Source organism: Gambusia affinis, linkage group LG06 (genome assembly GCF_019740435.1).
Source record: "Gambusia affinis linkage group LG06, SWU_Gaff_1.0, whole genome shotgun sequence".
NCBI classification, from domain to species: Eukaryota; Metazoa; Chordata; class Actinopteri; order Cyprinodontiformes; family Poeciliidae; genus Gambusia; species Gambusia affinis.
The window spans coordinates 29,535,365-29,560,784 of record NC_057873.1 but is presented as its reverse complement, the minus strand read 5'-3'; the positions used below and the strand labels follow the sequence as shown (position 1 = coordinate 29,560,784).

The following is a 25,420-nucleotide window of genomic DNA, read 5'->3' as shown; positions in this document are numbered from 1 at the left end:
ACTGAGAGAAAGAGACAGAAAGGTACATTTTTAGGCCTGCAAATGTGAAACACAACCGTGTCCGTTCATGTTATCGCGGAACTACAAAACTGGTCAGAACCGAGAGATCACGTGACTTCTCAGTTAAAATGAATATTTTGCCACAAATCAGCTTTCTTTTCTCTTTGCTACCTTTCCTTCCCAGTCTAAATTACTTTAAGGACTCCCACTCTATGCTGTCCACATTTATGTGGAGTGGGAGACGAACTAGGACTCATCTGAAAGCACTACAGTGACCAAAACTGCATGGTGGTTTGAAGGTACCAAACTCCTTATGTGGTGATCACCCCATGCTTTTCAAACCTCCTGGTCATCACTGGGTACGAACTCGTTTGGTGACACTTATATCATCCTCAACGTCTTTGTTCACTTCAGGATTAAAGCCACGGTTCTCCCTCACATCATCATTATCTTACTTTGTGTACTTTCAGCTAAGATCACCCTTTTAAAAAAACACATGAAGGCCTTTGTCTAAACTTAGGAGAGACACGAGCCAGATGTTTTTGTCTCTGTAAAAGTTAAACATGTTGGTTTCAGATGTTCCAGAAAAGAGTTTTATTTTTCTTCACCAAAGTCTTTTCTACGTATTAGTTTAAAACTTGATCAGTTGTCTATTATTATTGAAAATAACTCTTGTGTAGACCTCCATTCAGTTGTTTTTGGTTTTCTTTACATCTCTGATTTAAGCACATGTAACCAGACTGATTAAATACAATTGTCATTAATGAACGCTTATTAATGCCAATTCATTCTTTCTTTAGGTTATTATGTGTAGCCCAAATAAATGAAACTGTGACTACTTAAATCATCAGTGTAAAGAGAAAAACCACTGCAGGTCTACAGTAAAACGACCGGCTTACTGAGGCTTGAATGAATGACCTTTGATGGTGTTAGCTGTTGAATTGAACTTTTAAGTTGTTTTCTAGCTTCAGTAATTGATAATAGTCCATGTTCTTTGCAAATAAAAGCAAATCTGTTTTAAAAACACCCAAATCCTTTCTGTGCATTTTTAAAACATTTATTTCTGTTAGATTTTGCTGTAATAGAGAAGTTTTTGGGTGAATTTTCTAATACTTTATTATAGAGACATGGTAAAAATGGCTGCTAAGAGACTTCCTGCTGCAAATCTGTTAACAGTGTTTGTCATTACTGGACATAACATTTCACATAATCAAAAATCATAGAAATAAACGCTGTAAATGTAGAACATTGTGTGCAAGGAATCCATATGGGGACCAACTTTTAATAGTATTGAAATAAATTAGCTTTTTGATTTACTCATTAGAGATGGGGACATTTACAGTTATTTAAATAAAGTTCTGAATAACTTTTATATATATACAGTACAGACCATCATCTTTTCCTTAGCAATTTAATGTAGCTGTTAGAGCTGGACAAAAAAATCAAATTATGAGCTTATGTCTGAGATCAACATTAATATATCATACATCCGAGAGAATATTCAATATGCAATATACTGAATATTCACAAAATTCAGATCCAGATCCGCACAGCATTCTGGGAGATATAGGGAGAGGAAAGGTTTTAGCTGCTCAAACCTCTCAGGTCATGTCAGTTAATGCCACCCACCTAGTTGACGCCAGGAGGGTGGCATTAATTCACTCCCTCATTCTTTGGTTACCTAGCAACAACCTGTTCAGTAGCTTGTGCAGCCTCCTCAGAACTGTTTAAAAATAAATGATGACATTGAGTGAAAACTGTGGATTAAACTGGAAAGACTAACAAAAGTAAAAAAATTAATTAATTAGTTAATTAATTAAAAAATCAACCTCCCAAAATGATGAAATGTTGTGCCTTAGATGTGTGAGAACATTAATATGTATGAGATCCACATTGATCCACGTCAACAAAGTTTGACAACATTTTCATTTTATGAAAATATGGCATCAGGTAAGTTCACAATAAAGACATGCGGCAAAGGTCATCAGGCCGGGAATCGAACCTGCGATGGCCACGTCGAGGACTGAATGAATGGATTTAAGGGTAATATCTCACATGCTCTGCATCCTTGTGAAAAATTTAAAAATATCAGGAAGAGAATTGTTGACTTCTGGATCAGACTTGGGTCCAAAGTCCAGATGCCTCAATGTGCCACGGTTCGAACAATTCTGTACAAGTATGAGCACCGTGGGAACGAAATGAAATTCAAATTCAAAAATACTTTATTGGTCCCAAAGGGAAATTAAATTACATTAAATGTCAGAATGTCAGGCATCATACCAATAAGGAAGAACACTGAGACACTGGTTCTGTCTCAGTGTTCTGGTGAGACATTTGCAGTCCACCGCAGAACTAAAGAAAAAGACTTTATGCTGAAGTTGCTTACTGTCATTATCCACAACAAAATGTGTCCTGTACCAACACTGAAAAGCCAATGAAGAAAAGAGGAATGATAAGAAGAAAAACGCTGTATTCAGATGGCAAATGCAGTCAGGAACAAAAGTTTTATGTTTAGGGACACACTCTGTGGTCTGATAATACTAAAATAATGACCAAAGGAAGCAATTATCAATAATTAGTCATATTAAATATTTATACATGTCCCCCACTGACTGCTGCATTAACCAAAGAATAATAATCTGACAAAAATTTGTTATAAAAGTATTGCTGATTAAACTTTAAAAACTTATGTGGCTTTATGTTATTAAAGCTAAAGTTGAATCTTTAATGACTTTGTATTAAATGATTTACCGAATGACACTTTATGACAACAGTCATAAATATTTACAAAGACTTACTCATGATCCAGGACAGGTGTTATGACATGTTTATGATGATGTCATGACAGTCTTATTCACAACCTGTCAAATAAAGTGTAACCACTATTTCATATCTGAGTGTTAGAAACCCAGGCCACTCGAAGCTCCTCCACCTCAGACTGCAGAGACGTAACAACCAGTCCTGTCCTCTGGACCTCAGCACGGCTCAGGCAGGTAAAAAAGGCGCCGTAAGATTCTGTTAGCTGGCCGTCGGTTTCATCTGATAAGGTAAGAGCAGGTCTTCTTCTAAAAGAAGATCTGATTTGATTTTTTTGTATTTATTACCTTTATATTTTCTTTGTTTGATATCCACGTGTGAAATAAAGTGAAGTTGGATCGACAATGAATTGAGTCACTTGTTTATTAAAACTCTTTCATTTTTCTGTGTTCTGTTAAATCTGACATGGAGCTGTATTTAGAACAATGATGCATATAATATAATGCAGTTTCTCTAATTTACTGATGGGAGCAGGGGTTGATGAGGGGCATCACATGGTTTGTCCTGAAGCAGTGTTAGTTATTGTTATTGCTCCCCTCGTGCTCCATACAACTTCAAAAACATCAAAGAAGAAGAGAATTTAAAGCAAAAAACAGCGATAAATAAAATAAGACTGTTTCCATGTGCTGTATAAAAAAATTAATTATGACATGGCTGAAGCAGAGAATGGATTTATCAGACAACTGGAGAAGCAAGTGGTCCCAGTCTGACCAGTACACAGAGGAACTCCATGAAGCATCCACAGCCTGCGACAGCGATGCAAAGTACAGAAGGCTGCAGGATGTAGACAAAATAATTCTCCTTCCAGTGAAAAGGTGGAAAAACAAATAAGTTACTAAAACAAAGTGATTGCTCTATTTGAAAACGACAAGAAATGTTTTGAATGTTTTAGAATAATATCAATGTTATAATTTTTAATCTGATTTCTTTAGTTAAACGAAATATGTTCCAAACAGGAGTCTCTAGCAGAGGACAAAAGATTGAGTAAAACTGGACAGACGCTGAGATAAGAGTAGCTACAGCCATCATGAGAGTCTGATCAAAGTCCAAATCATCAGTATTATACCTCAAAAACAAATCTCTTCAGCCTCAGAGCTCAAACCAGTGATTACTACTAACAGTCTAATAACGGTCAGATTTTTGGGTGTACTGTAGAACGGAAACCATTTGAGCTTGGTAATTATTATTTTGTCTACTCACTGCTGTACACCACCAGACAGAGAGACAGGGACAACAACAGACAGACTCAACCAACAAGTCACCTCTATTGTAGGTTTCACCACGGTCCATAACTGACACTGTCAGATGGAAGAAGAAGAAAACACAGCAACTTTTAGCTTTAGATCATGACCACATAAATATTAATTCCTCAGGATCCTGAGTCATTGCTGTTTGACCTCTTGTAATATTAAGACTAATGTAATTTAAAGTACCAGCTAAACCTATAGGGAGAGCTGCTAAGCATACTATACAAAAAACATCCTCAAAATGTGTTACTTCATGGTAGAAGAAGAATCTCCAACAGAAACAGTTTTAAGAATTGAATTTGAGAGAATGTACTTCATGTGGAAATCATCTGGATCTCAGGCGCTTTGCACAGGCATGCTGTGGAAGCCGATCACCAAGGCAACCACTAGATGCTACTTTCATGTCCTCAGTTGTTTGGGATTGATACTCGAAAGAACGTGTGTCCTCCCAGAGCAAACGGGAACTAGTGCAGTATGCTCTGCTCTTTAAAAAGAACTCTGCTTTCAGCAAACTGAAGTGAGTTTTTTTGGGGCTTTGTATTTATCATACATGTCATGTTTGCACCATAGAGAAAAAAAAACAGTCACACATAACTAATTAGAGGTTCGTAAAAGCATAAATTCTAAAAATAAATACTTTACACTTTTAATCAAGCTAACGCGATAGTTAGGGGAAGAAGCATTTATGCTACTGGTCATTTAGAGAAAAACAACATTCTGTTTACATTGAATAAATCTAGATAATTTCTAGGGACAAGTGCTATTGCACTGTGAGATAAACATGGGACTGCTGTTCCCTTTCAGTTTGTCTATGTCGTTGTATGTCTGTCCCTACCAAATAAACTAATTAAATTAAATAATTTAATAATAATAATTTTGGATTTTTCTGCTCTTTCCCAGTGTGACCTTATGCTGCTGTAGTAATAATAATAATAATAATAATAATAATAATAATAATAATAATAATAATAATAATAATAATAATAATAATAATAATAATAATAATAATAATAATAATAATAATAATAATAATAATAATAATATGCAGGCCAGACATAGCATCCTTGGTGTACTGCAACTTTTACATGTGTCTCTGCTTCAATAATAACCAAATCCAATAATCAGGTCATTGGTAAAACCTGGAACACTTCTATAAGCATCTATAAGCTGCAGGACACTGGAGCCCTCCGGGGCGAGTTAGAGGGGTTTGGCTCTGGTTGACTAACTGCTAATAGCGAACATCTGAAGGATCCGAGGACTGGAACAGCAAGTGAAGAGACACAAGAAAGATAAGACATGGTACCTTCACTTTCGATTGTGTCAACTGCATCGTTGACCAGTCGAATGACAGTCACAATGGAGGCTTGAAGAGGGAAACAAGGAGCAGATACATTTTTAAAATAGTCGACATTCATAAAGAAACAAAGCTCAGCATATTGTTGACGAGGGCCGATCCTCAGTCTGACCAACAGTTTTGCTTCCTTCTACCTTCTTTTAGAGGAAATGTACAATTTTACATCATCAACACAGATACCTGGTGCAAGCAGGTGCAGCAGATGACGTACAGTGAGTTTTAAGGTGTATTCTACCTGCAGACAACTGTACAGAATGGGACAAATCACCAACAGGATGTTGCTTGAAGTTATTTGGGTTTGATCAGGGTTCTGAATCACTCATATGAAGTAAGAGGCAACTGGCCCAATCAAGGAATTAATGAAATAAGGGGGGAAGTAAAGTTTTTCCAAATAATTCATCCAAAACACTGAATTAATTGGAGAAATAAAGAGATTTGGGATGGTAATAAAGTGGGCTTGAAGGGATACAGTCACAGTAAACATAAAGTAATGCCCTTTAAACCCAGGATCCCTCAGATTTTGCATGGCTTCACAATTCATTGAAGCCAAAGATTGTTCTTCTTTGGCTTCATCTTTTAAATGTGACATTCTGGAATCTGTGATGTCTGTGTTTGACCAGCCAGGTTAGGCTGAAATCATTTCACAACCTGGAAAAGGGCCAGATGTTTTAGACATACCAGATTCTACTTTCTTTATAGCAGGTGAGTACACATGAGGCCATCTGGGTGTGGAAGTGGTGAGGAGCTGAAAGCCATGATGCAACAGCAGATTTTAGCACAGTGTCCTGAGCCACACAGCTGAATGATATAAAATACTGAAAGCAAATCACATTCAATGAAGATGAGCCATATGAGCAGCACACAAGCTGAACCTGCCTGTCATGAAGGCCATGAAGGCGTGACTATCACTTTTCTAAATCTAATCAAGCGGTTTTGTTGTTTCCAGACAAAACCGCTTCATTGGTAAAGTTTAATGTCTAAACTTTACCAGGAGAAACACTGGAGTTTATTTTTCTATCATGTCAATTCTAACAGGAGGACATTAAAATCTCTTCATCCTCAGCTAATGGAAACTTTGTCTCCTAAACCTCCACCATGCTGCCATGTTTGCACTAAATGTTACATTTTTACATACCTGTAGGGGCTGACGCTGAAGATTACGTTTATTTGCTGTAAATGACTATAACTGTTGGAAACATTTTGCATGTTAAGCTTACCTAACCAGAAACTATAAACATGTTGCAGTGGATGTAAGCTCTGTGTTATTTCATTATGAGATTTTTTTTTAAATTATTATTATTTTTCATTTAGAAAATTAAATGAAACAGCCCTTCTACTCAGAAAATATTTGTGAAAACTTGGAATATTAACTTCAGTGAATTACTGAGGAATCCAATAAAACTCGGCACCACAGATCCAAACTACCTGCAGAATCCAGACATCCTGCATAAAACTTCAGAACCACTGTGTGTGTTTAAATAATGGCCAGACATTCCTCTGTATTCTCTGTGTAATCAATAGCAAGAATAAATGAAAGCAGCATCATTTAATATACATATATTCCTTTTGGGGATACAATAGAATTATTCAAACTTTTAAAATCCTGTCCTGTAAAAGTTAACAACTCACTGAAATCCTGTCTGAGTTTGGATTCACTTTCATGACTTGGACTTCTCGGTAAACAGTCGAAGCTGGAAGCTTAACTTCAATAAAAGCTGATGCAAATGTTGGCTCTGATGTGGGCAATTCTCAAATACAGGGTTGAGTTGCTTTAGCCAAATAAAGAACAAGCAAATGAAGCTTTGAAAATAAAAAAAAAAAAAAAAAAAACAAGCCACACATGACTGTTCTGAAAAACACAACTTTGTGGAAGTGAAGGATGAGTCTTACCGTTATCCTCACAGGAGTCAGACTGGAATGAACTCAGGGACTGGGCCTCTGAGTTGCTGCCTGAGAAACACGTGTCGCCCTCTGCTATGTTGACCACTTTATCTGCAGGAATAGATCAAAATGTGAAATCCATTAACCTTAAAACTCCAATGAAGAAATTGCATGTTGTGGGAAGCTGGTAAAAGCAAATATAAGGTGTCAGCCTTATATACAGACTGAATAAGAAAAGCCTCAAATCTAGTTGGGTAAAATATTTAGAAAAGCAGCACTTTACAAAGTTCTTCCAGTAGAAGTGACATTTTTCCAGTATAAATGTTTAAGATGTTGGTCACATTGTTACTTCCCCAGTGTTTCCGTTACATCGTACCAAAATGTTGTGTCTAAAACTTTTTGACGTCAGAAAAACTATCAGCCTGAGATTGTACTTGGGGGGGGGGGGGCAAAAAAAGACTTCGGCCATTATTTTCGGAAGGTGACAATATTCACTCTGCTGCACACGGTACTTTACTTCCTAACTCACCATCGTCGCTGGCCAGCGGGCTCTTCCGTATGGAGTCACATTCCGAGCGGCAAGGTGAGACGGGGGGCAGGTTGGGGGCCACGCTGCACACCACCACCCCCCTCCTTATGGTTCCAGGGAGAATTCTTGGTGATTCTGGGTGAAAGGTGCTCATCTCTGTGTGATCCAGGGTGTGTTTCTCTGACAGCTTCTCCAGCTTCGAGAGTGGGTCTCCTTGGAAACAAGGTGTGTATGCCATGGGTCTCACCGGCACCTGTGGCGGTCCAATTATGCCAACTCCTCCCATCAAGGTGGGCTGTATACCTGACTCTGAATACAGGTTCTGGTGGTCTCCAGGGCTGCAGTGTAAAGTCTTTAATGGAACACAGTTGGCCTTGTTGAGAAGTGCTGCAGTGGCTGGGTCCTGGACCAGAGACAGATTGTTCCTTGAGTAGTTCTTATTAAAAACCTTCTTGCGGAAAGCAATAAAGAGGACGATGAGGACGATGATGACGAAAAGCACTCCGGTAATGCCGATCAGCTCCTCCTTGCCAACCACAGCATGACCGGCCTGCATGTCTGGGACGACAACGGGTCGCAGAGTGCAGCGCTGGCCCACAAAGCCAGGCGTGCAGTTACAGTAGAAAGAGCCGGGAGTGTTGATGCAGGTGCCTCCGTTCTCACATTCACCCTCAGGGTTGTTTCGGTCACATTCATTCACGTCTTCCTCACACCTGCAAGATGAGTGAAAGGAGGAAACATCTGAATGGCTTAGTACCACAATACATGAAAGATTTATTTATTTATTTATTTAGTGACAAAGAAGATATTAAGTCATCCTGCTCCAATGTGAAAAAGTAATAAATCAGGAATTAACTGTAACTATTTGATAACTTTCAGAATCAAGAAATCACTTAAATAGAACTATTCTGACTGCATGAAGCAAAACTTCCTGATTTGAAGAAAAACTAAGAGCACAGAAACTCAGTCCTGGACAGTCTAGAAAGGGTTACAAAGTGTTTGCTGTGATGATTCGTTGAGCAGTGCAGTATCAATGCTCTTCATGTTACCATTTGGGTGTTTGGGTTGGAACTCACATGAGGCCCCTGAAGCCTCTCCTGCAGCTGCAGAGGAAGGCGTTACCGATGGGTTTACACACACCGCTGTTCTGGCACGGGTTGGGAACACACACCGTTACCTCCATTTCACAGTTACCTCCGGTGTACTGGGGATTACAATTACATGTAAAACCTGAAAGACACAATGGGGAGAAGAAAGAGTGATGATGCATTATATTAAGTAGACCAGAGGTGTGTGTGCTGCAAGACACTTAGATTCATGCAGACATTCACAAAAGAAGAAAAATCCAGAAAAAATGGGTAGACCTAAAATTGTGAAAACGTCTAAACAACCAAAAACTGCAACTTGACATACAGTAGATTCTTCTGTTTCTACAAGTTTGTCTTCAACCAAAATCCCATGTTTCTACAGCTAACGGTCAGGAGAAGATGGGCCTGCAGGGCCGAACAGGCCGGAACAAGTGCTCAGCTAAATTATCAGATCACACTCATGAAACAGAAGCTATCACATCCAGCTCTTTATTATTTTCCACGCTAACTGAAATGTATGAAGGAAGCAGCACAGTCACATGCGTGCGCCACAGTTTTACACGTCTAAATGTTTTGGAGCTCCGCAATGTTCAAAATTTGTCCCTATGCCAACTTTCAGAGTGAAAACTGCACACTCGATTATGAATGATGCCTGATATCCAGGATTTGGAAATCAGTGATCAGTTCAGGATGAGTCACTCAGCTGGTCGATCCTTGTTCATCAGGGAAAGTTGACAGGGAAGTAGGTGGATGTATGATAGAATCTAATGTTGCTACTTGCTGGTCCAGGCAGAGTGAATGCCGCCAGTCAGTGATTCAGTTCTCTCTGCTGGGTTTCCATGGATATAAAACGTTTTAAAATAATTTCAATAATTATTTGAACTTAATGCACTGTTTGAGAACTACGATCAATTTGAATGTATGTGACTGAATTGCAATTTTTTTTGGTCAAGTGCCCTGAGTCGACATTTGTTATTAATTCAATTTAAAAACCCACAATAACTTCTCTTTACTGCTATTCTGTAAAATGGAAACACTGAAACAGGTCTCATCCTGACTCATTCCTGGTTATTAAAGTGCTTCCATGCATAGATAGCTCAGACATAAGCGCTTCTTCAGATCTTGACTGGCTTTTGTTAAGCTCAGTGATAAGAGGAGGGAGGATTCATCTTTTTACATGAGTTCTGAGAGTTAAGAAACTTACTATATTAGTCATCTGACAAAAGTCAGGAAGCATTTAGTCACATAGTACATGTCATTCAAACAAGTACAGCTCAAATAAACTCAAACATTTTATTTATGTCTTTCTGTCCCACAATAAAGCTGAAAGCTGTCTGCTGCAGAGTTAGAATGTAATTTACTTTAACATTTGATCTGGTCTTGTGACTTTATTCTTATGTTGCACGGTATACAGTTTTTCTAAAGCAAAGGATAGGTCAACATGAAACAGGAGAAATAGTCTATTATGATCACAGACCTCACTCTTTGCCTTTTGTCAAATAGTATGCAAAATACTCTAAAATATAAAAGTATACGTTTCCTTTTTAGGTAGAAAGTTGATCATTTTAATTCACCTTATTCGGTGACTCTTTTTTTTTTTTTAGCAGAGTTGGTTATTAACTAGTTACATTTACTCAATTACCATTCACTTGAGTAACTTTTTTGAAAAATGTACTCTGAGGAGTATTTTTACTACGCTGTTCTTTTTATTTCTCTACCCACTGAATAATAAACAAACATGATTTAAACAAAAATTTACCAGACACACACCTTAACATTTTAGGAGATTTTTATTGAAAGAAACTGATTTGGAAAAATCTTCTCTTCCCTGATTTCGTTTATTTCGTCCTTAAAATACCAATAAATCCACTTAGGTTTATATTTTGGTCCTTCTGATGATGTAATTTTTAAATATTAAATGACTGATAATTTGATCAGTTACTGAATACATGAGTAGACTTTTTACCAAATACTTTTTTACTCTTACTTGAGTAAAAACATGTTGAAGTCATGCTATTTTTACTTGAGTATCATTTTTGGTTACTCTACCCATCTCTGGGTCTTATGCTTCTGATTTGATTAGTTGAGTAATCACTGAACATAGTGCTGATTTAGCTCTGCTGTTTCTTGCATTTACTGTTACTCACCACCAGAGGGCAGACTGGTACAGGTAGCGCCATTGCGACAGGGTTGATGATGGCAGGCATCAGGGTAGAGAATGCAGCCGAGCTTCAGCTCCGTTAGTTCCACTACCTCTGCATACTGCGAGCGTTTGTTCTGCAGAGGCAGCTCTTTATTATTCAGCATGACTGAGTCAAGACAACCTTGGAATCCCTCGAACACTCTGGGCTCTTTTTGGGAGACCACAAGGTTACGCGAGTTTGGGGGCTGCACCTGGAAATTGGAAGGTTAGAATTTAAAACGTGAACTGAAAGAAAGGGAAATCTGCATTCATGATATACATTTCCATCTACATTGAAAAAAGAAGAAACATTGTGCAATTTGTTAACATAAACACAACTTCTGTAGAATGACATTATAATAATCTACTTAGACAGCAACTTTCTTTACTCCATTAAAGTGATCAGATAGTAGATTGCTCCCTGGTAATTGCTGTGCTTTCATTAGGAAGAAAGACTTAGTACTCAGTACTCTATTCATCTATTACCATACTGTTAGTATTGAATAATGTTGCCTTAATTAATGCAGCCAATGGGATCTGTTTAACACGACTGTCAGACAGAATAAGATTTTACTTCAGTCAGTCTGCAAGTAACTTAGAAAGTTTCACAAATACTGTTAAAAATTGTAAAGTAGTAATATACAATTTTTATGCCATTTAGAGAAATGTGTTGTGCTTTAAAAATCTTTCTTCTTCAGCACACCTTGCTCCAATATTAACTTATTTTCAGAGCGCTGTAGGGCCTGACTGCATGATAGTGTTGCTGAACTCTGACCCTAAAGGACTGCAGTTTAAGTCCACTGAAGTATGCAGCTGTGAAGAATACTAAATACTGACATAATATTTTGAATCTGTCTGAGCTCGGTCTGAGGTTCTTATAGGTGTAAATCCTATGAACACATACATGAAATAAGCACCATAGAAACATCTGTGCACATGTAGGTGTTACAGGACCATCCTCAGTGCTAGGTAAATAAAAGGCAGGATATTTGGCAACACTTTATTTGGAGAGGTGTGCATAAGACTGATATGACAGTGTCATAAATGTGATGTAACACCTGAAAGGAATATGAAAGTCTTTGAGAATGTTTGTAAATGTGGTCAAGAATTGTCATTCGGTAAATAATGACACTTTTAATGCAAAGTTGGTTTAAAAGTTACATTAAATGTCAATTAAAAGTGCCATCTTTGCACTAAAGTGTAATTATTTGCCAAATAATGCAAAGTTGACACTTTTACTTCACTTTTAATACAACTTTTAAAACAACTTTGCATTAAAAGAGTCATTACTAGCCAAATGATAAAGTGTTACCAGATATTTTCCTTGTTTTATGAAGACATTCCACCTCTCTCTCAAACAAAATCTTTCTTTCAAATTGGAGGCTTTCTGGACAAGCCCCCAAAAACAAGCCATTATAGTATTATGGTATGTTTGATGTCATGTATCACAGCCTCCACCATCATGTCACCAATGTGTGAACTGTCACTTCTTTAAAGATTAAATGGTGATGGAAACACCCTAATAGAAAAAAAAGGCCTCTTGCAGTGTAGCAGAGGGAGCTTTCAAGGAAGCATCTTGAAGGAAGGATGTTAATCCTTCATTTTCAACAATTCTCCATGGTCATCGGTCTTGATATACTGGCTCGAGTTACAAGAAATCTTTAGTATTCCCAGCTTGATAGGCTAGGATACTGAGGTGTTTTGATTCCACCTCCATCTTAAGACATGCATTATAATTTCTCTTTTCTCATATTTCAAAAGACGTTATTTAAATTTCAGTGCAAATGACTTGGATCTTGTCCAAGTAATTTTCTATTTGCGCGTTAAAATTAGGTCATAAATGAACATTAAAACAATCCAAATTAAACATATGTTATGGAGACCAATTTTTTCAAAATAATTAAATTTTCTCCCAACAGTATCACATGCCAATTTCAGTGAATAACAAGTGATGAATAGCAACAAAATTTATCAAAAATAAGTATAAAACAAGGAAGGGAGCCTGGAACATTCCATTGTAAAACTCTAACAGAGGTACTGACCAGAGCTCCAAAGTAGAACGTCCGATCTGGAGGTAATGTTTGTATTAATGAAGGGGGATGCCGTTGCTCAATGTAGCTGTCGTCTAGTGCCAGGCTACTGAAATTGCGATTCAGTTCCAGTGCCACAGTGTGCCAGTTGCCATCATTGATGCGACGTCCAGCAGGTCCCAACATGTCAGGACCATCAGCGCCTCGGCTTGGGAGAGGCTCACAGGACAACTGGAACCACAGCTTCCCTTCCTCCAGCTGTGGAAACACACACATAGACAATCACAACCAAATACTGCACAGTACAGTCAGTAAATGTATATGTCCATCCTTCTTTCTGGCTGCCTGTCACTTAGTCCATCCTCTCCCTGCAGAGGATCATTTGAATGTTGACAGCTGAGAAACCAAACACTGAGCTGCTGCTGCTGGAAGTTTCGACTCCACTGTCAAGAGAAAAGTCTTTGCACTCCTCTTACATCAGCTACCTATCAGAGCACACTGGCAAATGTGTTTTTCCAAGGCAGTTTTTGTCACCATCATTTTTGACTGTAGCTGTGATGCTGTGTTTCTGTTTCTATTAGATTCTAAAAAGATCCTTTTTGTGTCCATAGAATAGTTTTTCTGAAGTCTAAAATATTTTTGGCAAAATGGGTGATGGGACTTTGTGTTCTTTTAAATCAAAAATAGTTTTGTTAACTTGAGTGTATGTGTGTGGATACCTTGAGAATAATGCACCGCTCATTGTGCATATACATGATGATTCCTCGGCTCTGCAGCGTCCTGATCCTCAGGGTGAGCTTCAGCTCCGTCTGCAGCTGGTTGGACAGTCTGTATTTGATGTAGCTGTTGCCTGAGAAGCTCAGAGACGAATGACCTGCAAGCAACACAACGCTGACCATCATTCTGTGGGTTCAAATGAGTTTATTTTGTTCAAAAGTAATCCCCTGACATCATGACATCATACCCGCACACTCTCCCAGTTTGCCTCGCGGACACTGGCACGCATAGCGCCCTCTGGTGGCCTCCACTGAAACACACTGCATGTCTGGTGGACACAGCTGTTCCTCACATTGCTCTAACAGAACCGCACAACTGGCATCTGCACACAAAAACAGAGAAAGGTGCATTAACTACATCTCTGGACTGACAGCAAGAGATAACTCATATGAGCATTAAAAAGAGTAAAGCATACCAGCTGAAAAGTTTTGAAAATATTAAAGTTATTGTTAATTATTTTCTCAGAATATTTCTGAATGTGAAAGAGGACAAAACTGAGTGAAATTTCATTAATAATGTAAGTAATGGCTCCAAAATTTCACTTGATGCACAACCCCCCCCAAAAAAACTTGATAGCACTATGTGAACATAGTGAAATGAGGCAATCTGATGTCTCACCATGGCATGTACAGCGTGAGGTCCGGTGGAAGCGAGGGGAAACAAAGCTGGCTCGAGGAGTGCTGTATGTGGCCAAGTTGTGTGAATCCAGAGTGATGCTCTGTTCACACTGCGCTCCGCGACACTCCAACCCAGAGCAGTTCTTGTCCAGGATGGCTGACACTCTGAGCACGTCCTCCAGTTTTCGCCGCGACGTGCTGAGTTTCTGGGTGAGGTAGGCCGCCTTGTAGTAACCCCCTCCTGCTGTTGCCACGGACACGAGCAGGTCTAGCTGCTGTGTGCCTCCGACGGGCTGCAGGCTGAGCAGGTGCAGCGTGTCGTGCTGTTGGGACGTGGCCGCCTGCTGCATCACCTTCAACAGGCTCTTCAGGTACGACGCTACAAAATCTTGCGGCGCTACGCTTTCGAAGCGCACGGTCACAGCGTCGCGCAGCATCTCCAGCGTCGCTTGCTCCACGTGGACGCGCACAGGGACCGGCACGTTAAAGCGGCCATCGCTAACGCTGGCGTTGAGAAAGTATTCGCCGGCATCCAACCCACTGAGAGCAATGATCTTCCCGTCATGGGGGCTGATCTTGAATAGGCTGCGCTGGGAGGGGGCGGCGTGTCCGAAGGTCAGCGCATCGTAAGGGTCGGCATCAGTGGCATGGAGCTGCCCAATTACACCGCCGGGAAACTCGTCCTCCATTGTGATGATATGAATCTCCAGTGGGAAGGCCACCGGCCGATGAAGGCTCTCTTCAATCACTCGAACAGTGAGATTGGAGGAGGAGGACAAAGTCGGCTTCCCAGAGTCTGACACCTGGAGGGGAGGCAGGAATGGAAGACGGCAAAAAAGAATGAATTCTAGACAGATAGATAGAACGTGACAATGACGGAGTCTTTATAGATACAAAGTGTTTTAAATATTGCTAGAGTTGATTTTCAGAAGAAAACCAACGTTTGTCTCTCCGTTATTACACAGTACCAGGTGATAATAAGTGACAAAATAAAACGCTTCCTTCTTCTTTCTTTCAGGATGACATGCTTGGGCCTGGTGGTCTACCCACACTGCAAAATGATGGCTGCTGGTGTACTGATACCACATATTGTCATTACATGAACCAAGATTTAATTGTTAAATATGACTTTTGATCTAAAGACGTGCTTTTGGAGCAGGGTGAACACTCTGTTTCATTATTCTACCCTTCACATTGCATCTCCATTCACAGTTCTTATAAATCAGTAAATCTATAAATCTTTACTGTCCTGCAGCAAAAGTTGTCTTGGTATCTTCTTAATGTTTTCCTTCCACTGAAAACATTACTATAATTTGGCCTTTTCTGTCGCTCTCTCTGACGACATTAATCTTTGTTCCCTTCCTGACGGGACCCAGAAGCAGTGTTGTGTCTCTACCTGGATCTGAAGAACATAATCCTTGGCGATGTCCCTTCTGAGGACTTGATTTGCCACCAGTGTGCCATCTGTCTCCAGCTCAAACTCCCTGCCATTGTTTCCAGACAGGATGCTGAAGGAAAACGGCGGGCCGTTATGAGGGGCGTCCTGATCGATGACAGACAGCTGCAGGATTCTGGTGCCGATGGGCTTGTTTTCCTGGAGTAGAGGTTAAGATCAGGAAGATTGGAAATGAGGACACAAGAGAGAGAGAGAAAGACATTTAAAACTGATTTAGCTAAGGCAATACTGAATAAAGCTAACACACATACAGAAGTTCATATCTTTACCCACATGAAGACTTTGTATTGACGTCTATTCATTAATGCTTAACCAAAACACTTGAACTCTAACCATCACCAGTATATGTTAAACCCTAAAACTTAGTTCACGCCTCTCACCCTAAAAGCGGGGCCCACTGCATTTTGACCAGGTTTGGGCCCCCATAAGGTGCCTTGGTCTCCAGAAAGTAAGTGAATTTTCACACAAACACACACACACACAGAAGGAGTCATGAAGGATATGTTAACATTTTAAGCAATTTTCTGCAGTCTTTCTAAATGGTCTGTTGGTTCTCTGTGACTGTATCTGTGTGGTCGGTAGCTGCAAGGATACAGACAGAGTACTCCTCCTTGCTGTGTTAAGATGGAAGAGGACCCGCAGCTCTAAGCACAACTCCAACATGAATACGTTTCACTTCTTTTCTTTCTAGATGTATATCACTGCAGAAGATGGAGCGCGTTGTGAGCATCGTGTGTACTCTGTTACATGATGGAGGTTACACTGCTGCCACAAGATGGAGCTGCTGATAGCGTCGCTTTTCCAGAAAAAGAAGAACCTTCCCTTTTCAATTAGTGTATTTCAGCAGTACAGTGTATAAGGTTAATATTTTTAGAATCCAGTAACTTTAATGTTTAATGCATATCTTTAATATAGTGGTGCAGGGCTACTGAGCCAAGTCAAAAATTCTATATTTCCTATAAGTCTGGTAATACTCTGATATCTGAGCTTTTATTCAGTCTTGAATGCAGCATTACAATTCTAATACTCAGTTATCCCAGCTGTTCTTCAGCCTTGAACAAATCACCTCATTTGTGAGTCCAATGTAATAAGAAAGTCTCAAAGTCAAAAGCCCAGGCCAGCAGATCCGTGCGCTCGGGTTGACCGATCCGTCCGCAGCTGGTGATTCATGCACCACATTTTTCTATTTGTTTGCATGATGTGTTACTACTAATTGCGCAGTTTGGAATGTGTACATTTGAGAAACTGCTTACACATATCATCACCTTTCTAAAAGTGATTTATGGCCAGAGTCATTTTTTGACAAAAATGATTTTGACAAAAAAAAAAAAAAAAAAAAAAGGCCACCTATTTTTTTGCCAAAATATGATTTAGGTAAAAACAGACAAACAAAAAAAAAACTTTTGGCAAAAAATGACTTTGGCCATTATTTTAGGAAGGTGATATGTGAATGTAGTACGCAGTTATGCATTTTTGTTATAAACATTTGTGAATTATATTGTACACAAATATATTGTATATTATATTACAAATCTTATGGTATACTTGTGGATCTTATTGTAGGCTTTCTGAATATTTTTGAGACTAATTTAGCTCCATATATTTTCTGCATTCTGGATTTTTATTCACACCATTGCATACGTGCAGATGTATCAATAATTTATCATGCATCTTTGGTGTGTACAAGTTTTTATCGGTGTAATGGTCTGCCATCACGTCCACCTGTATGACAGCAGTAAGGTTTGCTGGGAAGAAGGTGGGTGGGTTGTCGTTGATGTCAGAGATCTCTATGCTGACCACGGCGGTGGATGACATCGGCGGGGTTCCAGTATCGAGCGCTCTGACAGCCAGTGAGTAGCTGGGGACCTAAAAGCACAGAGAGCACAGAAGATTATCACTACAATGATAGAGATGCAATCTAGAATGAAGACGATAAACGATATTTTAAACAAAACTATTTAACAGCCTCATTCTAAAACTGTACGTATGCACAAAAGGCAAAAATGGCATATGACACAAAAATGGCATATTTATAAAATCATGCACATGCAATTTTCTTTTATACATCACAGTTGAGCCTCAACAAGGTCCCGCTCCACATCCTGCCCACTGTCAACCACTGCTGAACTGTCCAGGGAGTGGCCAGTTGACCAAAATTACTCCAAAGGTGCAACTACAACAACAACTCATCCAAGAGGTCACAGAAGACCCCACAACCACACCCAATGAATCGCAGGCCTCACTCGCCTCAGGTCAGAGGTCATGCTTCTGCATGGCAGAATTTTAAGACACAAACCACCGCTGAGCAAACGCCTGCGCAAACCTCTAACAGCTCTCCTTCTGCACTTTAACAACTGCTAAAAGATGCAAATGCTACTAATTTGTAAGAAGAGATTAATATAAATTATTTTTATCTTATTGCTGTACTTTACATCTATTTGAATGATACATTTTTGGCGATAAGATGCACATGAAGATAAAAGAGTGAAGCAGAAGTTTTAAAAAGAGACAATTTGATTAAGTTGCTTAGTGGAATATCCAGGAAATATAGAATCTTTCCTGAACTGAATGGTGTCCTTACTGTCTCACGGTCCAGCGGCTTGTTGACCTTTATGATCCCACTTGTCGGGTCAATGAAGAACTCGTTGTCCTGGTCTCCACTGAAGATGGAGTAGAAGACGGCTCCATTCAGACCGCTGTCAGCATCTTCTGCTACCAGCTGCGAGCAAAACACACACAAACCCATCATAACTAAATAATACCGTGTGCCTCAGATTGCAAGGTTGTCCTTCTGCCACTAACGTAAATAAGAAAAAGAATCATAAAATAGCCTATTGCTAATATATTTTTACGTAAATATAATAAAATAAAAAGTTGGATCTGGGCGGTTGCTCCATGTCTAAAGTAGGGGTCGATAAGTCCACCTTATTTTTTAAGGTGGACTGACAACATGATCAAAGTCGAGTCGACGTCAACTAATCGCGGTGACGTCATAATGACGAAAGCGCAAACCGCCTCACAACAACTTAGAGGCTTTATCAGTTATATTCAAGGCAAATCTTTCATTTTCTTGGAAAAATCAGTTTTGTCATGTGATTACAACCACTAGTCGACTAGTCTACCCAACACAACCAGAAACATACCTGTACTACAAAATGTCCAACTGTGGAATCTTCTGGCACCACAGCAGTGTAAAGGGCATGGCTGAAGACTGGAGCATTGTCGTTTACATCTGTTAGGTTGATGTTCAATGTAGTAATGGCACTCAAAGGAGGAGTGCCACCATCACGAGCCTCCACGGTCAGAAAGTAGTCCTTGCAGGTATCATAGTCTAAAGGGAGGGCGACTAAAATGGCACCTGTGGAACAATAAGAGGACACAGAGAAGAACACATACATTCAGAGCAGTGGCTGAGTACTGGGAGACGATATCACCTGCTTTCTTCTACAAATCAGATAATTGTTTGGATTTTAACTGGTTGGAAAGCAGCTTGAGGAGGGACTTTCTCAGGCCATCACAACCCACAACTGCCTGCATATTTATATTTCAAGCTTAAAAAGTTAGGCATATTAATTAATTATGATTAATCAAGCATTAGTGTGAGTGTTTCAATCACAGTACCACTTAAAAGGTCATCTGGTTTGATATCTCCTATCAAAGAAGGTATCACCTTATTAGATATTTTAAGACTTAATTGGTGAAACATTATACAAATTTGATTGCAGATATAAAATATTCTAAATTTGCAATTTCAACTTTTCCTCAACCACTTTACTGGATAGTTCCTAGGAGGTACAATTATGTACAATCGTACATTATGGGAACCAGAGAGAATTAGAAAGAAATTGTTACTTTGGCTTTTTTTAAAATTTTATTTTCAAAAACAAAACATTTCCAAACTCGTGCAAATGGACACAATAAATGTTGCATGAAAACCAAATTTCAATTGCATATTTGCAACTGGGGCTGCACAGTGGAGCAGTTGGTAGCACTGTTGATTAGTAGCAAGAAGGTCCTGGGTTCGATTCCCGGCCCGGGGTCTTTCTGCATGGAGTTTGCATGTTCTCCCTGTGCATGTGGGTTCTCTCCAGCTTCCTTCCTCTCTCTAAATTCTCCTTAGGTGTGTGTGACTGTTTGCCCTGTTTGTCTCTGTGTTGCCCTGCTATGGACTGGTAACCTGTCCAGGGTGGACAAAGGCACCAGCACCTTTTAACCCCCCTATGGAAATGTGTGTGATAATGGATGGATATTTCCACTTGCCTAAAACTATGAATCACAGCAAACAATATATTGGCTATTTCTCCTCTGTGCATTCATTGTCAAGTTGCAATTTTTTTATGTTGAGTTCAACTTCTCCCTATCTCTCTCTGCCCCTTTCCTGTCATCTTACTGTTAAATAAAGGCCACTAATGCTGGAAAAAAATCTTAAAACAAACAAAAAAAAATACCTATATTTCTAAAAGTCATTGGTTGCATAATTCCTTACTTACCAGTCAGGGGATGAATGTAGAACCTCCTGTGTTCGTTGCCTGATCTGATGCTGTAGGAGATCTCAGCATTTGTCCCGATGTCTTTGCTAGCGGCGTGCACTCTCAGAACCTCAGTACCGACTCCCACATCCTCTGGAACGGTTGCCAGCAGGTCGCGGCGCTCAAAAACAGGCGGGTTGTCATTGATGTCCAGAACAGTGATTGTGATGTTGACCAGCGAGAAGAGAGACCGCGGCGAACCCTGATCGGACGCACGCACGGTTATCTGATGAGTCGGCTGGACTTCCCGGTCGAGAATGTGCTCCAGGACTACTATGCCAGTGAACTCATCGATGGAGAAAAAACCTCCAGCAGAGTCAGCCAAGGAGTAGACCACCATGCGACCCGGACCTGCTTTTTAGAACAAAACAACCATTAGCTACGTATTTGAAGCTTCTGATCCTTCTTGTTTATGAAGCAAAAAGGAAAATGTTTATGCAGTGAATGTATGGACATTTTCATCTTTTTCATTTATTACATAAAAGCTTTGTGTCATTCTTCATAGTAGCGATCAAACATGGCTGCCTCAGAGGATCTGCAGAGGAGGAGATCACTCCTCTTTGTACATCTCTAGCAAGCCTTTCTGTTACTTTTCCCTCTTAAGCTCTTGAAATGGCCAACTATTTTCTTCAGGATGTCAATAGTTCCTGTGATGCTGCTCCATTCAGTTACAGTCTGTGAACAACTAGCTGAAGAGTGTGTGCAAATCTGCCAGAGCTTGAATCATTGCATTTTCTATTTCCGTATTACCATGTAAAATGTTGTGTCCATGCTCTGCTGATGTCTCAACTGTTTAGTGTCTCTTTGACTTCTCTGGTTCTATATGTTGCAGAATCAGATCTGCCAAACTGCTGGACATGCTGTGCTATTGTAACAAATAATATTGCCCAATGTGTCATGAGGCAAAGCAGTAACATGGGGCAAGCCTATCACTTTTAGCTGTCCGTAGTGAAGCTAACTAGGAATGTTCACTTTAGAAAACTTGCCACTTGCACTAGCATGGCTGTGCTGGCTAGGTAGTATTAAGAGGGGAGGGTCTTCCATGGCTCCAGCAGCCACAAAAGGTTATGAAAACTAATATTTTCCTCTATAGCAATGAATTGATCTGCGGAGCAATAAATACTGCCACTCATTCTGTAAATATTGTTGCCGTTTCCCTGGGAATCTTCTCTTCTCCCTTTAGAGGGATTTGCTTCATCCCAAATCCCAGTAATCAGTAACCTGCTGTAATCAGACATCATGTTAAATATGATGGTGACTGCATTTTCTGCTGTTATTTCAAATTTTGACTTTATGTTTATGAATATGTTTTGATCTAAACCACTTCATTATAGATCTGTCTGGAAAGTTGTTTGTTGTAAGGTGACCTTAGAGGCTTATTTTCAATATATAAATATGCATCTACTCACTTTGTAAAATAATGTAAAACCAATATTAACCTTTACAACAAAAAGTTGAATTATTAGTAATTAGTCATTAGTAAAACAGTAAGTATGTCCCTGTAAATATAATATTTGGCCATGCTGTAAGATTAGTAATAACCACATTGTCAGCAATAACTGCTGACTGAGCAGTGACCGTCGGTCTGTCATCACCTTCATCTGGGTCTACGGCGTGGATGCGGGTGAGCAGAGCCTTTACTGGAGTGTCTTCATACACACTGACATAATACTGTGACAGTGTAAAAAGCGGTGGGTTGTCATTCACATCTGTCACCACCAGCTGCACTTCAGCCCGACACCACCGCCCTCCACCATCAGTCGCCTCGGCAGTTAATCTGTAGTTCGGATTGGTCTCACGATCAAGAGTGACTGATGACTTGATTTCACCTGCACAGGTGAGAAGCAAAGAAAGGCATGTTTGGAGACCAGAGACCCAACAGGGACACGACAGTGTGTCAAACAAACACATTTCCGGCAGCTTTAGTGAAAACACAAACTACTGCAAAACTTCAACAATTTCAACAATGGAAGATAAAAGAGTGTTGGAGCAAAACCCCACAGACAACAACTGGAGCATGCTTTTATTTTCAGTGGGTTGGATTGTTGTAACAGTATCTTTACTGGCCTCTGCAAAATCAAGCAGCTGCAGTTCATCCAGACTTCTGGTGCCACATTTCTGACCAACATCAGAAACACAAATGTTGTATCACACAGCATTGGATCCCTACTTGTAAAAGGATATAGTTCAAAACTTCACAGTTTGTCTACAAAACACTAAGTGCTCTTGGGCTTAAACATACAGTACTTCTGAGTTGCCTCTAAAATATGAAAGTGAGTGCCCATACATACCAGTGTCTGGATCCACGATGAAGTCCTGGGATCCAGGACCATGCAGGGAGTACTTGAGCCGAGCGTTGCTGCCTGCATCAGCATCTGTAGCTCCAACCCTCAGCAAAACACTGCTGAGTGGGAGGTCCTCTGGGATGCTGGCTGTATATACCACCTGCATAAAAGCACACATTTATAAAAGAATAAAATAACCTAACAACTTTTGCGTATCAATTATTTTTCCAAATCTCACCGGTATTTGAGGCTGTCTTCCTACCTGGTCACAAATGGGGTTGTTGTCATTGGTGTCCATCACTGTCACCTCCACAATTGTGTGGGAAACGAAGAGTCCATCACTAGCGGTGACATTGATGATGTAGAGGTTGCGTTCCTCTCTGTCCAGTGGTCCTTTCACATACATCTTCCATTCACCCTGAACCAGGCCGAGTGCAAATACACCTCGGTAATTCCCACCTGGGAAACACAAATGTCACACTGTTTGTCAATCCCAATCAATAGTAAAAAAAACACAAAAAAAAAGTTTTTTCCTCAAATAAGGGTAACTAATTTCCAGCCTGTAAAGCATAACATCTGACTCAGCACAGCACCGTTTTACAGCGTTACTGTTGTGCAGGCAAAATATGTCTGCATGGGACAGATTAATGCAGCCAGAAAAAACATCACGACTGAACTGAAATATTGTGCCACATTACTTAAACTCAGCTGAACATTAACAGCCACCAGAGACCAGAAAACCATCATGGAACCAAAGGGATACTGAAGATAAAACAAATGAAAATAAACATTCTGTGGACAAGAGCTTTTGACCCCCCAAACCCTCAGAGCTTTCACAAAACCACGGTAATGGATTATGGCCAGGATTTGTATATATATTATATATGTGGTTTTTAATACATATACATTTAATAAGACATGTATTATACCTCTATTATATGTAGGGTTAGGGGTTAGGGTTATATATATATATATATTGCACAGTTAAAAAAAATAGGTAAACCCCAAAAGACCTACATATGTATCAGTAACATCCAAATTTGGAATGTAAAGTGAGTACGCTTACATGATGGAATAACAGTATGGAATCATGGAGCGTTTGTTTTTTTGTTTATGCCTGCTTCACTACTCACCAGTTATGACATAGCTGACATGCCGGTTAACAGCAGAGCTGTCGTTGTCCTTTGTGTTCAGAACAGCCACCACCTCGCCTGGAGGGCCACTCTCCTGGACTGAACTGAAGTAATGGTTCTCCATGAATATGGGGGGGTTGTCATTGACGTCTGTCACTGCCACTGTCACTGTGCTGGTACTGGAAAAAGACAGGGTTTCTCCCAGGTCTGACGCTACCACTGTGAATATGTAGGACGGATTGGACTCATGGTCGAGCTCTTTGCATAAGACAATCCAGCCAGTATTACTGTCGATGCTAAACGTCCGCACCAATGCATCGGAGTTTTCCTCTGCCTGGATTAATGTCCCAAGCCTGTATGTTACTTGGCCATTAGCCCCTGAGTCTGGGTCATGAGCTTTGACCTGTATGACTCTGGTTCCAATTGTCATTCCTTCCATAACAGTCGTCACATAAGAGTTGGTCTCAAAGGCTGGTTTGTTGTCATTTAGATCTAAAACTTTGACCTCGACATCAACAGACGTCACAGCATCCAACTTACTCTGGTGTCCAGTGGCAGTTATTTTAAAGCTGAATCCTTTCATCACCTCATGATCCAAGGACTTATCAAGTTTAATCACTCCTGTATTTTTCTCTACTAAAAATACTCCATCTAGATTATTTTCACTACTTTCTCCATTGACAATGGTAAAGCTAACTGAATGTGGGTTATATCCAGGAGGACTCTTGAGGTGAACCCTCCCAATGACGGAACCTACTGGTGTGTTCTCTAGTATGCTGAATGAGTAATGGTGCTGCATGAAGTCAGGAAAGAACGCCTCCGGAGACAGAACATGAATGTAGACAGGGACTAAAGAGTGCCGAACTGGATTTCCTCCATCTACAGCCTTCACAAAAAATGATAATACTGAGTTTCTCAAGTGGCTGAAGCTGCCTTTGGTAACCAGCCAACCACTGTCTGTGTCTATGTCCAAAATGTCTGCCACAGGGATCCGTGCCTCACTGTATAGTGAAAATGTTACTTTGGCATTAGTGCCATAGTCAGGATCAAGCGCCTGAATCTGTGTGATGAAGAACCCCTTGGCTACATCAAATTTGAGCGAGGCTCTGTACTCTGTAGCACTAAAGCGGGGTGCATTATCATTTTCATCTAAGATAGTAAGATGGATTGTGCAATAGGAAACACGACCCCCTGAATCCTGAGCTGCCACTGTAAGAACAATGTCCATGTTGGAAGGGTCTTCACGGTCAAGCTTTTCTATTGTGCTTATCTGACCATTAGCATCAATGCTAAATAGGTCGTTACCCACATCGTTAACAAATGAATAAGTTATGTGGCCATAAACTCCAGGGTCTGCATCCGTTGCCCTCACCTAGAATTTAAAGGATGACTTTAGAAAACAGGATATTTAAAAGAAATACATATTATGAGAACATAGATGAGAAAAATAAAATATATAGACAGGCATAAATGTATTCAGATTATAAGCTTAGTG

General features: G+C 39.9%; 1 protein-coding gene across 2 annotated transcripts in view; it reads right to left on the bottom strand.

Annotated features, from left to right (window-relative positions):
- Positions 1-25,420, bottom strand: part of fat3a (FAT atypical cadherin 3a) — a 59,814-nt gene that overhangs the window by 1,598 nt on the left and 32,796 nt on the right. The window contains exons 12-30 of one of the 2 annotated variants that reach the window (XM_044119397.1): positions 23,926-25,297; positions 23,055-23,251; positions 22,799-22,952; positions 22,103-22,336; positions 20,469-20,858; positions 19,122-19,336; positions 18,560-18,697; positions 17,701-17,844; positions 15,919-16,116; positions 14,524-15,325; positions 14,093-14,227; positions 13,848-14,002; positions 13,141-13,386; positions 11,064-11,310; positions 8,905-9,058; positions 7,829-8,541; positions 7,309-7,410; positions 5,368-5,427; positions 4,080-4,115 (exon numbers count right to left, since the gene is read on the bottom strand). In XM_044119397.1, coding sequence (XP_043975332.1) covers positions 4,080-4,115; positions 5,368-5,427; positions 7,309-7,410; positions 7,829-8,541; positions 8,905-9,058; positions 11,064-11,310; positions 13,141-13,386; positions 13,848-14,002; positions 14,093-14,227; positions 14,524-15,325; positions 15,919-16,116; positions 17,701-17,844; positions 18,560-18,697; positions 19,122-19,336; positions 20,469-20,858; positions 22,103-22,336; positions 22,799-22,952; positions 23,055-23,251; positions 23,926-25,297 — 5,692 coding nt within the window. The remainder of the gene's footprint in view (positions 1-4,079; positions 4,116-5,367; positions 5,428-7,308; positions 7,411-7,828; positions 8,542-8,904; positions 9,059-11,063; positions 11,311-13,140; positions 13,387-13,847; positions 14,003-14,092; positions 14,228-14,523; positions 15,326-15,918; positions 16,117-17,700; positions 17,845-18,559; positions 18,698-19,121; positions 19,337-20,468; positions 20,859-22,102; positions 22,337-22,798; positions 22,953-23,054; positions 23,252-23,925; positions 25,298-25,420) is intronic. The other variant, XM_044119399.1, reaches the window with a different exon arrangement.